Raw genomic sequence first — 15,823 nt, 5'->3', positions numbered from 1 at the left:
TAATGGCACTTGGGCTTGAAAAAACTTTGTCATGGTAACTACTATATCAGCTTATTATTCAATACATGATAGATGGAACCATAATTTTTTGGGGTCACTATTTATTGTGTGTACCTTTTCTTTGTAGTCAGAAATGTTAGGAAATTTGAGGTGTAAAAGGTTGAATTATTAACTTCTATAGCTCATTTTAGATACAAACTAACTACTAAAGTGTTTTTTCTGTTTCTGTTTCATTCTGTTATTTATTTATTACAGCTCTTTTTTTTTGTTTTTTTGTTTGGCAAGATATCATTGTTTATCTTCTATATTTACTTCAGCAATAGATCAGACTTCAAAATTTGTTATGGTGACAGGCCTAGTTCCAGATGCTGTTTACTGTGGATACGAATTAGAGATAATCCAAGACAAAATATCTGCATTTTTGTCAAATTAAGAATCCATTCTACCTTTTTTTGCATCACCTCAAACTTGCACTATGAGCTCTCTACAATGTTGTTATTTGTCACATGTATTTGACTTATTTATTTATTTTTTGCAGCACTCTGTCTGTCTAATGGTTCCCCAAAACTATTGTCACTATTATCAATCGCAATTTTGCTTGCCCCCATTGCTGTCAAACACTAGGATTATACAATGTTATTATGATGCCATCTGAGACCTTGGAATTCTCAGAAACACTGGAAAAGTGGGAGGAGCTCTGTGCACTGTCTAGCCTGTATACCCCCCAGCTCTCCAGCTCTCCATCTCTCCCTTTCTCCCCGTCCCTCTCATTGCACCTGCTCCTGTCAATCAGCGCTTTTCTGTGCCTGAAGCAACTGTCACCCCTAACCATTCTGACGATCAGGCCAGCTGGGAGCAAGGCACTGAAAAAAGAATGTTAGCATGTATTTCCCCCCTAGACTGTGCCTTAAATATCTTCCATGCAATTCACCAGCGTTAATTATAGCTTCCACATGCGAAAGAGACAGACCCCACTCAGTTGAACCAGCCAGTTTGCGCTTCTCTGAACCACACTTAAGATCTCTACTTGGTGTTGTCAAAAACTAAAGGCCTAAAATGTCTAAGATAGAAGAAATTGAGGATTTAAATGAGGAAGATATTGACGAAGATGAGCTCCTTGCTATGCTGTCACCAGAGGAGCTAAAGGAGCTTCAAAGTGAAATGGACGTTATCATTGCTCCTGATGAAAGTGTACCAGTGGGACAAAGGCAAAAAGACCAGACAGAAAAACCACCAACAGGAACATTTGATCACCGCTCGCTTGTTGATTACTTATACTGGGAGAAAGAATCAAAACGCATGCTTGAGGAGGAGAGAGTGCCTGCCACTTTGCTACCAAGTGAGGTAAGACAACATTAATGTACTTTATTATCCAAAAATATAATTAAAATGATAAAATGCTCGGAACGTTTTGTCAGTATTTTTTTCCCTATTGAAAGTGTTCTTTGAGGTGTTAGACCAAAAACCTTTCATTCTGAAGTTCTTTTAAAGCTTGTTTTATAGTGTAATTCAACTCTGACAATTCTGTTTTTGTTGTCAGAAAATTCTAAGGGATGAGGCTGAGAAGAAAGAACAAGAAAAAATAGATGATAATGTGGACATTGTGTATGAAGTGATAGAGGAAGTAATAACAGAAGAGGGTACAAACGGCGATGGCACAGAAGAGATTATTGAAGAGATTATTGAGGAAATTGTTGAAGAAGTTGAAGAAACGCACCCAAAACTCGAAGAGACTGAGAAGCCAGTTATCAAAACAGAGCAAGCAAATACCACAACAGATGTTATAAAAGAAGAGGAAGAGATTGACAGTAAAAAGGTAATTGAAAAGAGCAAAGATGTCATCCAAAGTACAGAAGATACAGAAAAAAAGCCTCCAGAAGAACCAACAATTCAAACTGAGATTTCAAACTCGGAAGACAGTAAACAACAAGCACAAGAAGAGGTCAAAGGTGCAGACTCGCCTTCACCTGCTGATGAAGAGAAGGAATCCACTTACAAACCACCTCCGAAAGAAGAAAAGAAAATCAACAAATTAAAAATTCCACAGCTAGCACTTGGAAATATAAAGATGACTTCAAGACCATCAGGTAATGAGACAAACTTGGACTCCACTCTCGACAAAATCCGCAATAACAACCCATCTGTGACTGAGGTCAACCTGAACAACATTGAAAACATTCCTAAAGAGATGCTTATAGATTACGTCAACGCCCTAAAGAAGAACAAGCATGTGAAAACTTTCAGTATAGCTAACACTGGAGTCGATGAAAACATTGCCTTCCAAATTGCAAATATGTTGAGAGAAAACCGCAGCATCACAACACTCAACATTGAGTCAAATTTCATTACTGGGAAAGGAATTGTAGCTATAATCCGCTGCCTTCAATTCAATGAGACGCTGACAGAATTGCGTTTCCATAACCAAAGACATATGCTGGGTCATCATGCAGAAATGGAGATCTCCCGCTTGCTCAAGGCCAATAACACATTACTGAAGATGGGCTACCACTTTGAACAGCCTGGTCCAAGAATGGTGGTGACAAATATCCTGACGAGGAATCTAGATAGGCAGAGGCAGCTGAGAAAGGAGGAACAGAAACAACAGCAGTTAAAAGAGCAAAAAGATATGCTGCAAATGTATGAAAACAGTCTTAACCTACCACCTGGTCTACTACAAATGCTGGGGTACCCAATAGAGGTGTTACAAGAACATGGGGTGATTCCACCATTGGAGGCTATTACTGAATTAAATAAACAGGCTGAAAATGTGCCCCAAAAGCAGCTTAACCACAACAGCATTCCCAAAGCCAAACAAGAACCAGCACAGAAAAACCCTTTAAAGGATGTCCAACTGAAGAGAACGCCCAAGAAGAGGGATCCCTTTTTAGACATAGACCCCCGAGAGAGGTCAGATAATAAGGCAAGTTTTCAGCTGAAGAAGACCCCCAGAGTGAAAGATACAGGAGGCGAAGCGGCAACAGATGAAAAACCAAACCTGGGAGCTCTTATAAAGACTTTGAAACCAGTCCCACGCAGAAGAGTGCCCCCAAAAGTTGATGTCACTCCAAGAGACATGCTTCTAAACCAGATCAAGCAGAGCAACGTGGCTTACCTCAAATCTGTAAGTAGAATATGGTTTAAAGGTGCATTGTGTAACTTTTCAGATGGGGGAGTCTGCCAGCTGCTTATCCCTGGAATATTCCACCATATGGCATTGAATCTATCTTATATACAGATTATATTTATTGCTCAAAACTTGCATTCTTACTGTGAGCAGGGTTCTCCTCGATCTGACCTGCAACTTGGCCTAATGGTGTTCCCTGTTTGTCTCCATGGAGATAGACAAGTTTATAGCCATACTGTGAAGCATTTCAGGATAAGCAGTAACATCCTCTTTAAGACAAGCAGCTGACACACCCTCCATCATAGCAGTTGCACAACACACCTTTAAATTTTAAAAAGTTATGTAATAAATATGTACTTTTGACTGTGATTCAAATTATGACGCAGCTGTCTTTGCTTCTGCTTGTAGGTGCCACTCCCTAAAGCGCTGGAATCAAGTGAAACAAGTCTCATTTAAGGCTTGATCTGTTAATTATGTATTCACTTTCGATGTGTCAAGCCAGTAAAGCTGTTACTATGTACCCACACACCCAACTTGTTCATCTCTGTCACTCAGCATGTATAGGTATAACACTGCAGGATGTCTTGCTATTTATTTTAAAGGTAGTTTTTTTTTCTTTTCTTTTGTTCAAGGTCGTGCTGGTTCATTCACCTACACAAGATAAGCAGTGTGTTTCTCATTAAGAAAGTATACTAGGGTGCCCCCACAACCTGAACAATAAAGTGGTATAACCAATAGTTTGCTTTTTTGATAAACATTAACAGATAAAGAACTGTACTGTGACTAGAGGCAGTAAGTGATATTTCACTATACGGGAGTTACATTTAAAAAACCTGTGGCACTAATGTCTCAAAAGAATCTATGTAGTTCCCATAGATTCTAGATAGATAAAATGTTTATTTTATACAAATGGGTGTAACAAATGAATAGTTTTGGCAATTACATTACATTACATACTTAGTCATCATTAGTTGACCTTTTGTTTAAATAAGTCACAGTTGTTGGACTCTAAATAGAACAATGTACACAAACGAAATATACTCCAAACCAATTTATTATCATGGGAGCAGACATGTATAATTTCCAGTTCTGGATGAAAAAAATACACATATAAATAAACATTATGCATGTGAATTATACAGTAACATACTTCAATTGCAGTTAATGTGGTGGTGCAAAATTCTGTTGTTACCAAATTGTTTTTAGGGCAGCAGTCTATAATAAAGCTTTTATTTGTTTATAGAATCATATAAAACAATACTGGGGTTTTTGTGGTCAGATTTGGAAATATCTTGCAACCAGTCAGTATACATAGTCAGCATGCATTACTTTGAATAAAGACACAAAGTAATTATGTAATATACAAACCATAAAGCTGCACTTGCCATTCATTTTCATATTGCATAGCTGTGGTCAGTAAGGGCTACACTCGGGCCAGCCTGGACAGTGTGAACACTTAGTGGATGAAATCTTGCCACAATAGAATGTGTCATAAGTTAATTGTAGGTGGCAATATTTTTCTAAAATATGTAGTTAAATGCCAGATTAAATAATGTATGATTGTGAGGTAGCAAAATGAAGAGACCTAAAAATGAATGTGTTTAGTGTCTAGGTAAACATTTTTACCTAACCTGTGGTTTACTTGCTTCTGTTGTTGCATTGCTTCTATAGGAGACAGATAGTTATTAGAGAAATGCTGAACCCCAACTGAAGCACTGCTCATTGCATTTTACATTATTTCCAGAAGAAAATTGTGCAAATTTATCATGAGAAGTAAACTTAGCTTTTAGCTAGGGAGTGCCAACACAAAATATAAAGCAAAAAGAATGTATGAAGGAATATAAACATCAAAATATAATAAGTAACTCTATTTTTGGCAAAACATATATTTTAAACCTAAGCTATGAGAACTACAATCTAATCACTTCATGATATGTCAGTCATTTTGCAGAAATAAAAGCATCCCTTTGTCACGCTCATACAAACAACTACAATACAATATTGGCTGATAACCAGAATTTAACTGGTCAGGAGAGACATGTGAGAATATGCTAAAGTAATTCCATGTTTGGTCTGACACCTCCCCTTTGCCTTATTCCTTGAGTTTTCCCTCAATGAAATCTTGAATCTTGTTCATCCTCTCCTCCTGCTGGTCCAGGAGGTCCATGATGATGCCCATCGGTGTCTTCTTCAGACCCACTCCCTCAATCTTGTTCTCCAGGCGGTTCTTCATGTTACGTAGTCTCAGTGATGCGTGGATTAGAATTACTATAAAAACATAAATCAAAAACCAAAGCGATATATTATAACCTGCTGAAATGTAAAGTGTCGCCAAATCTTTTATTCCATCTGATTTTATCCCCATGTCTGGTGGGCACATAGTGTTGGGATGACATCAAGCAGTAAAAGTAGTTCAGGCTGGATCAACAAGCCATAGCAACGCATCAACACAGTGCCCTGGGGAACCACTGAACCTGTCTCTTTGGCTCCAGCCCTGCCTTCTATTTTTAATGCATTGTATTAGAATTTGCTGTTAAATCTGTAATATCATTGGTCTTTAGATGTTAATGAGTGAGTTAAAGAGTGTATTGTCATTTAACTTAGCAAGTATTGTCAATTAAGAACTTTTATATAAAACTAAACTTTGATGATCAGCTGCTTTAACTATAGTATACTAACAAGTTTAACTTATGCTGTATGTAACTTACACAGCAGAGGAAATGTGATTCCAAAGATGAACACAAGGACTCCGCCAAACAGAGAAAGCACAAAGTAGCTGGTGACCATCACTGCCAGCACAAAAAGAGTGGGGTTCTTCTTTTTGAAGTTTTTGATGAAGGACTTGTTCTCTCCAGCCCAAACTGACCCAGCAAAGACCAGAGCCACCACTGCTCCTCCCAAAAACATGCCCAATGGGTTCAGAAAACTGGGAATAACACAAAAATAAATAACATCTTAGTAAAAGTGTAATTAAAGAAGTCAGGACTGCCATAATTGTTAAAAAATTAAAAAGGTCCAAGGAATATAATAAAAATATACTATGTACTATTGTGAAATAGCAGCACCTGCTGGTTGCCAAAAACACCAACATCCTGGAAAATTTGTGCGTTGAGGCTTAAGCTCTAGGCTATAATTCTCAGGTCATAAACCATGATACAATCTAGAAGCCTTTGAAAACTACACAGTGATTATGGCATGGCACAACAATATATGGGGATATTTAAGATCACTGGTGGTTGGTGAAGTAGCAGTGACACGATTAACTATGTGAATCGCTTAAGAAGGGATAGCTAAAAGATAACAGATATTAATAAACATGTTTAGATCAAAAGACCAAATTACTATCACAATATTGGCCTCATTAAGATGTATACTATCTAAGACAATAGTACACATAGTTGGATCTTTAGGCTATAGGGGCTATAACACGGTAACTGTCAGTGGATTACATTCTGAGCTACAAAAATAGCATGCTCTTATGGGTGTGGATCAAAAGGTATGCAGCCTGTGAACAATGCCCGGCGATGCTCTGCCCAACTTACCCCACGATGAGGAACACCACCACGGCCGCGGCGAAGTAATTGGTCTGGTAGTACATTAAATTACTGATAACTCGGTTGTTCCATTTGGTCAAATCTGAAAACTCGGGTTTGGCAAAGCGATCGGTCCCGGGGAAAAAGTCATCCCACGGTCTGAGAGGCGCAAGCTCCATGTTTCCTGCCATGGCTGTAGCATGTACAAACTCTACACGCACGCTCTGTTACTGCTGCTGCGAAATATTTTGACAGATCAGCTGACAAGCTAGGCTAGCAGTGAGGATGCTAACGTTATCGCGAGATTTGGATCGAGATTGCGTTATTTTTGCGTATTTTCAAAATTTAAGTAATAAAATTAACTAACTTGTAAAAATGCATGATGTGATTAATTGCTTAAAATAACTCCAATATATTTGTTTTGAAAAATAATGTACATTTTAAGTAAAATGACACTGGTACTTTATGCTTGTAATATTTATTAAAAAAAAAAAAAAAAAAAAAAAAGAAAAGAAAAAGAAGCATATAATTTTGTAAAATAAAGAAAAAAATGTAAAAGTGCTGAAAATTACTAGGATTTTATTTTGAGTATGAATTGAAGACTAAATGCAATACCCGGAAACAGTCGCCTATCGAGGACATGGGACCGTGAAAGTATGGCGGATGCCGAGGAGCCGTAAGTGAATTTATAAGAAAAATACAATTTACCGTCACTAATCGCCATCCTAATGTATAAGAAACAAAGCATGCTGATGTTTACCTTACTTGTCACTTGCAGGGAGAAGAAAAGACGGAGAATAGAGGACCTGACTGAGAAGTTAGTGCTGATGCTAAATAAAGGTCTCTGACTGGCAGCAGGTTTGCGTTGCGACTGCTGGGCCAGGAGACATACAAGATAAACCATTCATTTAGCGAAATCTGATGTTATTAGCCCAGTTTTCGATGTATTTAGTTCATTTGCTAATACACTGCTCACTTGCATACAAAGTCCTATTCACCTAGATCTATTAGCTCTATCTGTTTGGCTTGGCTTTGGCTCTGTTGCCCGATAAATAGTGCTTTGCAGATGATGTGTGCATGTTATATCAAACGCATTAGTTATACGATTATAAACTATAATATTGTACTGTAACTAGCTGCTGACCATGGTTTGACATATTTGTAAATATTGAAGTACAACATAATCAGATCTGGCTTAATCATGGTTTGTTATAATCCTGACCTGGGTTTGACCCGATTCAAAATTTTTTCGTGACCAATTCTTGTTTAGACTATTTTGGTCCTGTTTTAATCTTGGTGCTGACCCAATGCATTTTAAACCTGATTTCGAGCTAGTTTAATCATAGCATATACACACAATACCCATGTCCAGTGCAACTAGTGCGAGTATGTAGGGGAATATTTAAATACAAGTTCATTGTATCCTGTTCTGGTTTGCCTCTAGAATGGCTGTTGATGGTGGACACAGTGATGTTTCTTGCGACTGGGATGGGAGGTGGAATCATGTCAAGAAGTTTTTGGAAAGACCTGGCCCATTCAACCATCCAGACTTTGAGCCAAGCACTGAGGTAAATTAAGACATATGACTATTATTTTTTACATCGAGCATCATAGTGACATAATAATGTTTCTAACTTGTTTTGAATTATTTAGTCCCTACAGTTCTTGTTAGAGACATGCAAGATCTTGGTTATTGGTGCCGGAGGACTTGGATGTGAACTTCTAAAAAATCTGGTACTCTTTTTTTAATATGAACTCATAATAACTATATATATATTGCTCAGTGAGCATTTAAAATGATCTTTTTATTATTGTCTTTAGGCACTGTCTGGATTCCGTCTTATTCATGTAGTTGATATGGACACGATTGATGTATCCAACCTCAACAGGCAGTTCCTCTTTAGGTATAAATTTGTTCTATCATTTAGCTTGTTTTGTTATTATTTGTCCATATCGTTATTCTTACAAACGATGCACATTTTAACAGGCCCAAAGATGTAGGTCGACCAAAGGCAGATGTGGCAGCTGAATTTATTAACAACCGTGTTCCTGGATGTGAAGTTGTACCGTATCCTTCAATATCTGTGCTTCTGATATTATCTTTTTTGTCCTTATTTTAACAGTTGAATTTTATTTTCATATGATTTTCCTTAACTATATGTATAGTCATTTCAAAAAGATACAGGATTTTGATGAGTCATTTTACAGACGTAAGTAACATTATAATTAGCTTTCAGCGCTAAATAATTGTACTTGCGGGTAAATTTAAAAAGTTACATTATTTTTTAGAGTTCCATATTATTGTCTGTGGATTGGACTCTGTTATTGCAAGGCGCTGGATGAATGGCATGCTGGTAAGAATCAGCTGTTTTAAACTATGTAAAAATATAAAGTTTTAGAGGGCAGCAGTGCTACTTGGAGGTATAGAGGTTGTGCAAAATTGTTCTTTTGGTGCTCTTCAGTGTAGGGACCAGTCTCAAATACAGAGTTGAAAAATGATGATGAAGGCCAAAGGGCTGAAATGTGTTGGCATCATTTTCACTTTATCTGCCATGTAGTATTAAAGGCTTTTAATTATTTTGTACTTTTTGAGTGCCTACGCTTTTTCAGTTTTGTATGTAAAATGTATCTTTCAGTGCCAAAAAACATGATATTCTCCTCTGTACAGATCTCTCTCTTGAGCTATGACGATGGCGTTCTTGATCCCAGCTCTATTATTCCTCTCATCGATGGAGGGACGGAGGGCTTTAAAGGAAATGCACGAGTTATTTTGCCTGGCATGACTGCGTGTATCGACTGCACACTGGAGCTGTATCCACCACAGGTATTACTGAGAATTCGTAATAAATAACCTAAAGTCCAATTTTTATGATCTGTGCCCTCTTCAGCTGTCAAATATAACCTGACCTGTAATGATTGCCAGTTGGTAGCAAACTTGAAAATATAAATTAAAAAAGAGGGACAAAATCTTATGGCCTGTGAGCTTTGTAAGATTTTGTCCCATCCCTATCTAATAGAAATGTATAATCAGTATTCAATAAAAGAAAACAAATCAAAATTGCCAAATCAAAGTCATCATCTTGCATTCTGATGCAATGACTGAATAACTCAAATAGCATTCATAGTCTGATTTACCAGTTTCCTTGGTTTTAAAAACTATAATTTGTTTTTGATCTTATTGTTCACAGATCAATTTTCCCATGTGTACAATTGCCTCAATGCCAAGGTTACCAGAGCACTGTATTGAATATGCCAGAGTTCTACAGTGGCCTAAAGAAAAACCATTTGGTGGTGAGTTTATTGATTTTACATGTTTAATATGTGAAATGTTTCAGAAGTCTCAATTTCCCAACATTTTTCCAACTCTTCATAGAGACCAGCTTAGATGGAGACAATCCTGAGCATATTCAGTGGGTGTTTGCAAAATCCCTGGAAAGAGCTGCGCAGTTCAACATCACTGGTGTGACATACAGACTAACTCAAGGTGAGGACACAAATAAATATCATAATAATGACCTATAAATGTGCTACATAACTAAAATAAACATCAACATTGACAGGTGTGGTGAAGAGGATCATCCCCGCTGTGGCCTCAACAAATGCTGTTATTGCTGGTAAGATATATTTTTATTCATATCATTTTTCTGCTTATTCTCTTCTAATTATTCTATTTTATTTAAAGCTGCCTGTGCCACAGAAGTTTTTAAAATTGCTTCAAGGTTTGGTTGAAATTTTAATGTAATATTTAACCTTGCAACCTGGTAGGCATATCATTACGACTTTTTCCTTCTTCCACAGTGCATATATTCCTTTAAATAATTACATGGTCTTTAATGATGTGGACGGGCTTTACACATACACCTTTGAAGCAGAGCGAAAGGTGGGTGATAGCTTTTACAATAATTGTGGTTTGATTTTTATGCTTTAATATTTTTCTGATTATCTTGTGTTTTTCTTCTTTTTAGGACAATTGTTCAGCTTGTAGCCAGGTGCCTCAAGATCTCCAGTTCCCTCCATCTGCTAAATTACAAGAAGTTTTGGAGTATTTAACTGAGAATTCCTCTTTGTAAGTACTCAAGTCTTGACCGCAATCTTGCAAGGTTTTGCTTTTAACTAAAGTAAAACACATTTCTATATTTTTCTAGGCAAATGAAGTCACCTGCTATTACCACAACTCTTGAAGGAAAGAATAAGACACTATATTTGCAGGTGATTGTAATTTATTTGTATTTCAGTTGCCCTTTATAATATAGCACAGTCATGGCATGGAAAGGCCATGATAACTGGGATGCATAGTATTCTTCAGGGTTAGGGTTTAAACTTGAATTATGTTTATGATTATTTATAACCATCAAATAACATAGAATTATTGATTGATCACATTACCATCATGATTACAATGTAGTTACACTATATACTTAAAAAAAATGTTATGCTATTTCCATTCCATTATCATGACATTACTGTGCTGTAAAGTGCTACTATTCCTTCCCTTAGTTACCAGAATTCTACCAAATGTTAAATATTGTACTTTTTTTTCTTTTTAGTCTGTTAAGTCGATCGAGGAGCGCACTAGGCCAAACTTGTGCAAGACATTAAAAGGTAAGTGTCTGAAATGGCAAGCGGAAAATCATATTTTTAACTGCAAACTGATGATGATGATGATGATATCTTTTATCTTTCAGAGCTGGGATTGTCTGATGGGCAGGAGCTTGCTGTGGCTGATGTTACTACACCCCAGACTGTTTTATTCAAGCTGAACTTCATTGCTTGATAACTTTATTATTTCTCTTCAAAGCACTGATCTCTCAAAGAAACTTTACCCTGTCTTTAGAGTAGTCTATTTAAAGCAATGATGTAAATAAGGCGTTAAAACTCTTGTGTTGTCTCATACTGGAGAACAGTAATCACTCTGTTTTTCTATTAGTATTTAGTTTGTATTGTGTATTTTAAGCAGATTTTCCTGTCAGTCACATAAGCAGTGATGTGTTCTGTTATAATAAAGCTCTTATTATGGACATATATGCTTTAGACATCACATTTCTGTATTTGCAAATGCAGCTGTGTTGCTTGCCTTTGTATAGTCACAATACAAATATGACTGGATAAAGTGCATTGAAATAAAACTGCTCATGTTAAGTTACACTGTTTTGCTGGTTGCACTTCACAAAAAAGTATAGCACAGTAGATAGATAATATGATGCACACTGGAATTTGTCCACTGCATTTGACCCAAACCCTCATTGCCTGTTTCCATATCTTCAATTAGGCTTGGTCAGAACTACTTAAGATTGAGGATTTTAACGATTTTACATGTTTTCAGTTGAATAAGACGTAAATACCTTTTTTACAGTCTTGTTTGCATATTACTGTTGAAAATCCAATTATTTGGTTATTTACAGATTTCATACGCAGTAAGAGTTAGAAACTGTGCGTGCGTGTGTGTATACAGAATGGAGCATGTGTTCTGTGTCCATGCGTTTTTACAAAGTGATTAAGACACTACACAGCAAATTCAAAAGTGTTAAATTCACAGTGTTGGTGTTGTTTAAGTGAGTAAAGTGAAGAAAATTCAGATATGTTTCAACAGCAGGACTGAACTCAGCGAGCCTCAAGTCCAACCACCTAAGCTCTCACATGGTCAGGTTACTTTACCTTTTTAGGACAATCTGCAGTTAATTTAATTCATAAAAATACTAAATTTATTTGGTCTAATGCTAGTAGTAGTAAGCTAACTAACTTACCTGTGACAGTCAATGTTGCCGTCACTAATGTCCATGAAAATTGGTAAAAAAAAAAAAAAAAAGCCACAAATTGTACTAAATTAAGAGTAACGTTACTTCAAAAATGTTTCTCAAGTCTACGTAAAAGGTAGAAATCCAAAAAAAATGTGTTAAGTAGCTAAGAGTATAAGTATGCGGGGAAACTACTCCTCAAGTAACTTAAGTTAAAAGTAATTGGACGAAACATCTGATTTGTCGTTTAAAGTTAATGCAATTACAAGGATAAAACATGAAATAGTACTCATGTCTGGTATTTTCACAATGGGAAGAAAGTACAATATCTGTAAATAATGACTCACGTAAATGTATGAGGTCATAATACATGAGGTCAGTGTAATGCTACTGACACCTGCCCTACACTCAGTGTATGTAACGCTATGAGTTAGGACATTTATGAGGTATTTATGAGATATTTATGAGCTATTTCACTGTATATTGTACAAATGTCTGACCGTAACATTGTGCTAGCATTAACTGTTACTTAGCACTTAGCCTTTATTTAGAGTGAATAATGTTCCACTGATGATTTTGATACTTGGATAATTTATTTATTTTTTAAGTGCACGCGGGGCACTGTACATTCACATTGCATTCGATTGTCGTATTTAAATGGGAAATTCAAAATCGTAACACTTTGTTGTAAGCCGAAAATCTATTTGCCTCCTGTCCGTGTTTTTGTCGTAGAGCAGCCCTGAAAGCCCCGTGACAAGTGTCCGTGATGCTCTTCACCGGGTTACTGCGCAGCGGCGCGCTGCCTTTAAGCGGGACTGGAGAGGACTCTCAGCGGCTACACTGCAGCAGACTCTCTGAGGGGAGCTGTCGGTATTGCCGGTGTTTCTGCGGGCTGTACATCACGGGCAACGAGGACGCGGTATACGCTCCGTAACCTGGAGTGGACTGGGCTTCAAAGGAAGTGGAATCGTCTCTAAACAAGGACTAAACCCGCATTTGACCAGGTCTAACCCGACACCCGCATACGCCTAAACCAGGTGAGTCCCGCTCTGCCTCTACTCCGTGTGTTCTCGAGACGAGTTCACGATCTCACGTAGCCCTGATCCAGACGCCCTCACACGGCCCTATCTCTGCCTGCACCCGGTACTGATTCCCCATTTCCAAACGAAAATCTAATGGCCGCGACACGGACCCCCGGTCTATACTGAAGTAAATGGCAGGATAGCATTCGTTAGCTTAGCATTCGTTAGCTTAGCTCTTCCGAGTTTTCATGGTGTTTTTCACACTTTGGGGCTGCATTCATTCGCTGTATACACATTTCTTTTAATAGCATATAAACATGCACACTTTTGTGTACTGTGTTGAGGTAGGATATTGTATCAAGTGGAGAATTATTAAAATTATTTGAATCAAAAGTTTAGTAGTATTCTGTAAAAAATAAAATATCTTCAAGTATGATGTCTTACCCAATACAATATCTTAACATGCTATTGACCTTTAGTCAAAAAGAGTAATGATACATTCTTTTTTTTGTATTTTCTTTAGAGTGAGTGTCTTACTGCTGGTTCACATGCATCCCCAACTCTTAAACGCTACAGTGGAAAGATGAAGGCTCAAGCCATTAACCATCTCCTCAGAGACTTGCAGGTATGTCATGAAATGTTTAAATGTAGAACTGAAATGTAACCTCACCAATAATTTCGTAATTGACTAATTGCATTTTATATATGTGCTAAGTAGTTGTAATTTTTGCCTCAATCTCATTCTATTTTCTTGATTAATGGCATTTAGGTGTTTTGTTTCTTGTGGGTCTTGCATTTAAAAATAATCTTTTCTAAGGGGCTTTATTTTTTTCAAATTACCCGTTAAGTTATTTATTTGAATGGTTCCTGTATACAAAAACAAACAGCTCATGCAACAGAATAACCTGCTTAATAGGAACAAAGAAATAATGATATATGCACCATAATATATTTACTACATATTTAGTTTTACATTTTTATGGCTCATTAAATATTGCATAGCCCGTTTTGTAAGGTTGCTACTTGAATATGTTATATTTATTCTATTCTATATTTTATTTTACAGATCAGTATGGGCACATTTCTTGCCGGTTGAGCCTGGACAGCCTTTCTACCTGTGACTGAAGTGGGAAGGACAAAGGTTTTTTATGTCATCGTTGACCTGGCTGAATTTGGTGAACACTTCAAGGCACTTGGTCCTCAGACTCTCACAAACTTTACACCTGTATTCAAAGAACTGTCTACAACATGGACGTTGGATGTGTCAAAAGAAACCCCAAGAGTGAAAGACTGACTCTTGCGGTAAAAAGTTTCTGCAATGTTAATGTTTCATAATGAGCAGGACTGCCTCTATTGTGAACGTTGTCATGTTTATATAATGGAGAGAAGATCTTGTTTCAAACAGTCAGACATGCTCCTCTCATTTGTGGAGATGAGCATGCCTGAATTCCATTCAAAACAAGATGTTGATTCATCCATCAACTCCTTGCATTGAAAAATCAACTTTAAAAAAATTAATGACAATCATTGTGACCAACCGTTGAGGGCACAGAGAATTCCTGCTGTCAGTTGGATTTTGCAAAAATAGTATTGTGTCATATTACTTTTTAAAATTGTATTGCTTGTATGATGTGCATTATTTTAATACAAGTTAAGTTGAAATGGAATTTTGTGGTGATTTTAATTATTTTAAAATTGTATTGTATTATGAACTAGAAGGACCACAGCATTTACATTGTATTTTGTGAAGAAAGAAATTACTATTGAATAGTGTAACATGAAGAACACTCTACACTATTTTTACTTTATAAAGTGTTAACTTTAAAGTGTTAAGATATAGCCATATAGAGTTATTAGTTTTTTACTATACACTAGTGTAAAAAAATCAAATCTTAATCAGTGTCAAATTCACTTTATCACTTTTAGTCATGAGACTTCTACACTTTGGAAAATGTAGTTTCAACTCATTTTATTGTGGACCCCATATGACATGGTAAAAGTTTTAAAATGAACAATATACGAGTTGAATTAACACTCGAATTTGCTGTGTATTGTCACACAATTTTAGTCCTGTCACCGTGGCATTATAGTTTCTTAAGATGCTACATATACTTTCATGAAGTATATGATTTTACGTTGAATAAAATTGTACGGAGACATTAATGTTCCCTGATCTTTTCCTCCACTTGGATAGGAGTGACAGGATGTAAGAGCGCCCTAAGCTTCTTACGCACTAATGAAAGTGGCCACATATTGTCCGAGAGACAGATGGTTTGAATCTTGATTAAGTTTTAATTTTCCTGCCCACTCAAAGCTGACAGCCCTCAGTTCATCAGTCCAAGCAGCGCATGTATCTCAGCATGACCACTGAGCATATCTCCAGGGGAACAAACGTGTGCGTAAAGCTAA

At 36.8% G+C, this 15,823-nt stretch overlaps 3 protein-coding genes and 1 long non-coding RNA gene across 5 annotated transcripts; 3 read left to right on the top strand and 1 right to left on the bottom strand.

The window, feature by feature from the left end:
• The first annotated feature begins 552 nt into the window (after positions 1–552).
• lmod3 (leiomodin 3 (fetal)) lies at positions 553–4,041 on the top strand. Its single transcript, XM_020929937.2, has 3 exons — positions 553–1,344; positions 1,541–3,121; positions 3,533–4,041. The coding sequence occupies exons 1-3, from the start codon at positions 1,057–1,059 to the stop codon at positions 3,578–3,580; spliced, it is 1,917 nt and encodes a 638-aa protein (XP_020785596.2). The 5' UTR covers positions 553–1,056; the 3' UTR covers positions 3,581–4,041.
• A 119-nt stretch (positions 4,042–4,160) lies between these two features.
• On the bottom strand, positions 4,161–6,940 carry LOC110164659 (PRA1 family protein 3-like). Its single transcript, XM_020929744.2, has 3 exons — positions 6,667–6,940; positions 5,833–6,050; positions 4,161–5,392 (listed from the first exon to the last, which is right to left on the bottom strand). The coding sequence occupies exons 1-3, from the start codon at positions 6,846–6,848 to the stop codon at positions 5,217–5,219; spliced, it is 576 nt and encodes a 191-aa protein (XP_020785403.1). The 5' UTR covers positions 6,849–6,940; the 3' UTR covers positions 4,161–5,216.
• A 323-nt stretch (positions 6,941–7,263) lies between these two features.
• uba3 (ubiquitin-like modifier activating enzyme 3) lies at positions 7,264–11,800 on the top strand. Of its 2 annotated transcripts, none has more exons than XM_020929563.2 (18): positions 7,264–7,333; positions 7,436–7,474; positions 8,102–8,225; positions 8,311–8,391; positions 8,479–8,561; positions 8,645–8,725; positions 8,824–8,867; positions 8,947–9,011; positions 9,326–9,481; positions 9,846–9,948; positions 10,031–10,141; positions 10,218–10,271; positions 10,340–10,376; positions 10,456–10,537; positions 10,623–10,723; positions 10,803–10,866; positions 11,205–11,259; positions 11,343–11,800. In XM_020929563.2, exons 1-18 carry the CDS (start codon positions 7,314–7,316, stop codon positions 11,429–11,431), a joined length of 1,389 nt encoding a protein of 462 aa, XP_020785222.1. In that variant the 5' UTR covers positions 7,264–7,313; the 3' UTR covers positions 11,432–11,800. The 2 variants fall into 2 exon arrangements, with proteins under 2 accessions (XP_020785222.1, XP_020785223.1); XM_020929564.2 differs by having other exon boundaries at positions 7,294–7,333; positions 7,436–7,497.
• Positions 11,801–13,185: 1,385 nt separating this feature from the next.
• LOC110164523 (uncharacterized) lies at positions 13,186–15,081 on the top strand. Its single transcript, XR_002318903.2, has 3 exons — positions 13,186–13,429; positions 13,938–14,039; positions 14,481–15,081. It is a non-coding gene; the product is annotated as an uncharacterized LOC110164523 (long non-coding RNA).
• Positions 15,082–15,823: the final 742 nt, after the last annotated feature.

The sequence above is a fragment of the Boleophthalmus pectinirostris genome, unplaced genomic scaffold (assembly GCF_026225935.1).
Source record: "Boleophthalmus pectinirostris isolate CB_2022bp ecotype Guang Dong unplaced genomic scaffold, ASM2622593v1 HiC_scaffold_8, whole genome shotgun sequence".
Lineage (NCBI taxonomy): Eukaryota > Metazoa > Chordata > Actinopteri > Gobiiformes > Gobiidae > Boleophthalmus > Boleophthalmus pectinirostris.
Note: the sequence above shows the minus strand (reverse complement) of the source record. Positions and strands in the feature narration are given on the sequence as shown.

What these genes read in the sequence shown, in the direction of transcription:
- uba3 (XM_020929563.2), top strand. Translation starts at nt 7,314, where the DNA reads ATGGCGGATGCCGAGGAGCC. An exon ending in ATAGAGGACCTGACTGAGAA is followed by an intron (nt 7,475 to 8,101) that starts GTTAGTGCTGAT and finishes GTTTGCCTCTAG; the next exon opens with AATGGCTGTTGATGGTGGAC. An exon ending in ATAAGACACTATATTTGCAG is followed by an intron (nt 10,867 to 11,204) that starts GTGATTGTAATT and finishes TTTTCTTTTTAG; the next exon opens with TCTGTTAAGTCGATCGAGGA.
- LOC110164659 (XM_020929744.2), bottom strand. Translation starts at nt 6,848, where the DNA reads ATGGCAGGAAACATGGAGCTTGCGCCTCTCAGACCGTGGGATGACTTT. An exon ending in GTGGTGTTCCTCATCGTGGG is followed by an intron (nt 6,051 to 6,666) that starts GTAAGTTGGGCA and finishes TGTTATTCCCAG; the next exon opens with TTTTCTGAACCCATTGGGCA. An exon ending in AATCACATTTCCTCTGCTGT is followed by an intron (nt 5,393 to 5,832) that starts GTAAGTTACATA and finishes ATGTTTTTATAG; the next exon opens with TAATTCTAATCCACGCATCA.
- lmod3 (XM_020929937.2), top strand. Translation starts at nt 1,057, where the DNA reads ATGTCTAAGATAGAAGAAATTGAGGATTTAAATGAGGAAGATATTGAC. An exon ending in CCACTTTGCTACCAAGTGAG is followed by an intron (nt 1,345 to 1,540) that starts GTAAGACAACAT and finishes TTTTGTTGTCAG; the next exon opens with AAAATTCTAAGGGATGAGGC. An exon ending in ACGTGGCTTACCTCAAATCT is followed by an intron (nt 3,122 to 3,532) that starts GTAAGTAGAATA and finishes TTCTGCTTGTAG; the next exon opens with GTGCCACTCCCTAAAGCGCT.